Source organism: Aptenodytes forsteri, unplaced genomic scaffold, assembly GCF_000699145.1.
Source record: "Aptenodytes forsteri isolate BGI_AS27 unplaced genomic scaffold, ASM69914v1 Scaffold237, whole genome shotgun sequence".
NCBI classification, from domain to species: Eukaryota; Metazoa; Chordata; class Aves; order Sphenisciformes; family Spheniscidae; genus Aptenodytes; species Aptenodytes forsteri.
Genome location: NW_008794451.1, coordinates 95275 through 100727, shown reverse-complemented (window position 1 = coordinate 100727; position 5453 = coordinate 95275). Strand labels below are relative to the sequence as shown.

The following is a 5453-nucleotide window of genomic DNA, read 5'->3' as shown; positions in this document are numbered from 1 at the left end:
ATTCCCGGTGCTCTGGCCTTTTTAGGAAAAAAAAAAAAACCAAACAAAATATTTTCTGTAGTACCACTCAGAATTTTTTACTCGTCCTTTTGGTGAGTAGGGTTTTTACTGTAAGTTTTAAATGAGAAATTAGAAGACTATATTTAAAATTTTGATTAGTAAGTGCACAGCTAGCTTCAAAGGACAGTGGAGAGAGAAAGAAACTAGTTTTTATATGGAGCTTGGTGAGTCCATTTTCTTGCAGTAGCAGAATGTGAGTTTGATTTACTAATTCAGAGGCCTCTTCCAGTCATAGACTCGGGAGAATAAGTTTGGTTTTGTTTTACACAGGGTGGATGTGTGTGCCCCGGTGGAAGTTCAGTAAGTATTCTTTGTCTTTGTATATTTTTCATAGTATGTACACATACTGGAAAATTCCCAAGGAACTCCATTTCTTTAAATAATTCTGTCTGTGAATTTATATGTATGATGAAAGTTTTTTTCATACTGTACTAAAATGAGAAATTTTGAACCTGCTAAGGACAAAAATATTAAGTGACTTGCAACTGTAGTACTGTATTCAAAACTAGCTACCCAGATGCATTTCTATTTTCAAAGAAATACATGGGAAATAAATTGCACTTTCCCCTCGCTGGATTGAACAAGTAGTAATGTTCTCCAGTATCTGTATTAAAGGAAGACTAGTGCTAATTCTGTAAAATACCCAGACATGAAAAACTGCTTCAAAGCATTTAATTTCTTTTGGTCTGTAAGAGAGGCCTGGGACTTTTCTAAGAATCTGTTTCCCAAATATCTCATAGTATATCTGCCGGGTTTTGGACACGTGTGTAATAGTGCTCTTCTTATGATGGTTATTAAGAGTATAGTTGAACTAGTGAAACTTAGATCTAAAATCTTGGCACAAAATGCTTCCAAGTAGGAGCAGAGCAACGCGTTTTAAAAGTTAAAGCTATTTCCATTTTTCTGTCTAATTAGTATATTCTCTATACTTTTGTAACTACTTTAAAAAAAAAACAAAACAAAACACAAACCACCACTGATTTGCTGAAATTAATCTAATTTACTTTTGAGGGAGGGTTATCTGTTGTCCCAGTATAGTCAAAATTGTTTAGATGACTACTTCTCTTTCTCGGATTATGAAATCAAGCAAAACTCACATGCCATAAGTAATAATATCACTCATGGTATATATGCCACTTCTGAGAATCAGAAGTGCTGAAAACAACGTATAAATTATCAACTTACTTCTCTTTGCAAGCAAATAATCTGAAGGAATAAGGATGAATCGAAACTAAATCCTTTACTTGCTTAATCAACCAAATAGAAAAGTATACTAGTAATCAGGGTAAATGACTTGATCATTGCAATAGGTCAGTAGGTTCTCTTGTTTTTCCTCTACGTGACATTGAATTTAATACAGAGTAAACATTGCTATTTTTGTTGAATACAGGGCTCTTTTGGAGGAAACAGCTACCATGGTGTACAGGTAGGCAATTTGTCTTTAACATTTACACAGACTAGTTCCTGAGGAATAAACACGGCTCAGTTGCCATATTTGCCCAGAAGCCATCAAATATTGAGTTCAGTTTAGTCACAGAGATAGGGACAATAATTCCAGAGAGTGCATGTGGCTTTTATTGAATCACTCTTGACATTTCAGTTATATCTTTCTATATACTAGAGCCAAGATTTTACTTTGTAGTTATAGAAGCTTTCTTACCTTGAAAAAATACTGAAGAATAATTCACAGGGTTCATCTCATTGCATAAACCACTAATATGATGTGCAGATAAGTAGCCATTTGCCACTGCGTTAATAACCGTGTAAAGTTCTTCCAGTTAATCAGTGTCATGAGTATTGTTTAGATTAGTTTTTTTTTATGGCAGGTGGTATTTAAAAAAATTATTTACAAAAGTTTCACATTCTTTTTACAGGGTTCATCGTATTCTGGAGGCAGTCAGTATGGTGGACAGGCAAGCAACTTTTCTTTGTTTTCAAGATCTTCCTCCTACTTGCTATTTATTAAATGAAAAATATGATGCAGTGCATATACTGCCAGTCAGTTTTTTCAGAGCCATTTTACTCTCAATAAACATCTGAAAACAGGGACCGTTTCTCAGTAACTGAAATGGAGCATGAACAAACTTGAATTTAAAGAAACTGCATAGATGATAATTTTAGTTGTTTTACTTCAGAATGCCTCTTATCTCAAGAGATAATTTTAATTAACCATTTTTATGTTTCAGTTTCACATTGCTATGACACCAGTTCAAAATCTATTTTCTGTGTTATTTTTCAATTATATTGAAATTATTCTTTTTTTTTGCATTTGTTTAGATTAAATACTTGGAAATTTGGTACAAAATATACCAATAGATATTGCTTTGAAAATATAAATTCTGGTGTGTTACCCACAATAATACTACCTTCCTCATCTTCAGCTGCAATTCGAGTCTCTTACTGTAAGCAGCTCCCTATGTACCTTTTGTAGACTTAGTAGTTTGTCACTGATGGAGAAATCTTACTAGCCCAAATAGTTATCAGATGTAATGGATGGCTGTCTAATAAGAAGGTGGAACATATTTTTCATTAGTATTACTCTGTTCGCAAAGTTTCACTCTGCTATCCTAAAAAATGATTTAATTTCTTCTATCTCCATTGGCAAGCATTTGAGTTCAGTATCACTCTATTAAGATCATTTCTTGTAGCATGGTGAGGATTTTTAAAAGCCGCAAAACAAATTTTTCCCAAATTACTCATTTGGAACAATAAGGATGCTCTTACAATAATACACATGATGCTTTCTGAACACATTTGACCTAGCAGCAAAACACAAATAAAGTATAATTTTTTTTTTCTCTTGAACAGAGCCATATTTAAAAACACTTTATATCCGCATATTTATGTCAGAGAATAGTCTTAGCAGGTGTTTTGTGACTGTTGGCCAAATTTACTACTTTCAACTGTTAAGCAACTTAGAGGAATTAAGTCAGCAGTCTTTCACTGCATCCTTTTAGATCAATATACTTTCCAGATTCCTACTAAGGTCTCCTGTCAAAAGGTCCTTCTGTGATGTTTCATTCTGCACAGCAAATAAAAAATACAAAACTGCTGTTATTCTGCCAACGCTTAAGCACTTAAGTTTCCTGTGATTTTTTTAATAGGGATCTTCTCCCTCAGGAAGCAGCCAGTATGGTGGGCAGGTGAGTATATTCTCTTCCCGTCCCAACACTCCTAACTCTTTCCCTGTACTGTCCGGATCAGGTCAGTTACTTGATGCTGAAAGATACATTCATTTGGCCATTTTACTGAGCCTAAATAGTTGAGGTAGTATCGATTAAAGTCGTTTCAGCAAGCTGAATAAAAAATTGGTTACAATGAATTACTGCTCTGTGTAAAACGTTCCTTTGAACATACTGTAATCGTTATACTGTATTTCATAACACTGTTTTCTTGATTCAGAATAACAAATTGCCATTGTTTCGGTGTGCAGTAGATAGCTTAAGTTTTAGGTACCCCAGTCACTTTTTGTTCAAACAACATCCAAGTTTGTCCTAAGTACTGCAGTCACTTTTTGTTCAAACAACATCCAAGTAAGTTTGTCCTAAGTACTGTACAAATTGTCTCAAGACAGTGACAGAAGATTTTTTCATTCAATTAACAGATGTTTGATTGACTTCTTACAGGGCTCATATCCTTCTGGAGGCAGACAAGATGGGAAACCAGTAAGTAAACAAATTTCAAGTTTACCTTTCTTTTTTCTTATAAGCCTGTTAAAAAAATTATATCGAGTTAGTTATGGGCTAGACATTTTTCTGAGAATTACTTAAATATGCGGAGTGTCACATGATTTACTTACCTGGGATAATCTCAACAAATGCAAACACAATATTTATTTTCACACAGTTCCATAGTTTTGAGCCAGCATTTTACTCTCTAACTGAACTTCTAGTCAGTCTCTGGATTAGTTCTAGTAGTCACAGAATGGGATTACAGGGTCTTTTCTTTTTTGTAAGTGACTTCTGAACAGTTATTTCTGTTTAAATTCATAGTAATCATACGCTTTGTGCTCAGCGCTCACTTTTTCATTCATTTTATATGCATTTGTCTTAAGTTTTTCTGGCTTGCTTTGAAGAAAATACTTTCTTTTTCTTTTTGAAGGAAATAATAGTTGAGATTCGACTATGCGTATTTTCCTCTTTTCCCATTTCAGACCACTCTTCTTACTATGTAATTTAGACCTTGCTCTTGTTGTCATTCAACGGCAGGAGATATAAATAAGCACACACAATGTTTTAGCTTATCTCTTATAGAAAGTAAGATGTATCCACCTGTTATTAAAAAGTGGGCACAAATGTTACATTTTTCTTATACATGAATCATAAAGGTGAGACATTTTGTGTACCATATTTGATGAAATTTTTTAAAGAGTCAATGCTTGTAAGATTTCCTGTTGGCAATGCCATTCAAATAAGGAGAGCGACTTTGCCAGAAAACTGAGTAAGACTCTTGCAGAACATGTAATTTTTCACTATCTGCATTTATTTTCAGTTACATTCCTTATTAGAGCTTTCTTCAAGTAGGGCTGTAAAGGACTCTAACATTTACCTTTTTTTTTTTTCTTTCTTCTCCCCTCCCTCCAAATCTAACTGTAGACTGATTCCAGGTGAATTAATGTTAGTCGGACCTTATTATTTTTTCCTTTCTATTAAACACGTCATAACTACAAACCAGCTCTTTCTTCTTGAGAACTTTGAATTAAATTCTCTGACTAATACACCATTCAAAAGAATACTTGTAACAGAAAGATGTTAAATATTTGTATTTCAGATAAGCTTTTCCCTGGGATTTTTGGATGACTGGACACAAAATAGTGTTCTTTCTCCTGTGGTCCTTTATTCCAGATAGCAAGAACACGCTGAAGTACAAATAGGCTTAGAGTTGAAAACGGGTATCTTTTTTCAGGGTTCATCTTCCTCAGGAGGCAGTCATCAAGGAAAGCCAGTAAGGATATTTTTCTTTCAGTATTCCACAACCAAGTTAGAAATATAGAATCATAGAATAGTTTGGGTTGGAAGGGACCTCTAAAGGTCATCTAGTCCAACCCCGCTGCCGTGGGCAGGGACATCTTCAACTGGATCAGGTTGCTCAGAGCCCCGTCCAACCTGACCTGGAATGTTTCCAGGGATGGGGCATCCACCACCCCTCTGGGCAACCTCTGCCAGTGCTTCACCACCCTCAGAGTAAAAAATTTTCTTCCTTCTATCTAGTCTAAATCTAGCCCCTTTAGTTGAAAGCCATTCCCCCTTGTCCTGTCGCAACAGGCCCTGCTAAAAAGTTTGCCGCCATCTTTTTTATAAGCCCCCTTTAAGTAGTGACAGGCTGCAAGAAGGTCTCCCCCAAGCCGCCTTCTCTCCAGGCTGACCAACCCCAACTCTCTCAGCCTTTCTTCA

The 5453-nt window shown here is 35.3% G+C and overlaps 1 protein-coding gene across 1 annotated transcript in view; it reads left to right on the top strand.

Annotated features, from left to right (window-relative positions):
* The window catches only part of LOC109279811 (loricrin-like), a 54525-nt gene extending 52495 nt beyond the window's left edge, over window positions 1–2030 (top strand). The window contains exons 47-48 of the mRNA XM_019474902.1: window positions 1451–1486; window positions 1935–2030. Of these exons, the coding sequence (XP_019330447.1) occupies window positions 1451–1486; window positions 1935–2030 (132 nt within the window). The remainder of the gene's footprint in view (window positions 1–1450; window positions 1487–1934) is intronic.
* Window positions 2031–5453: the final 3423 nt, after the last annotated feature.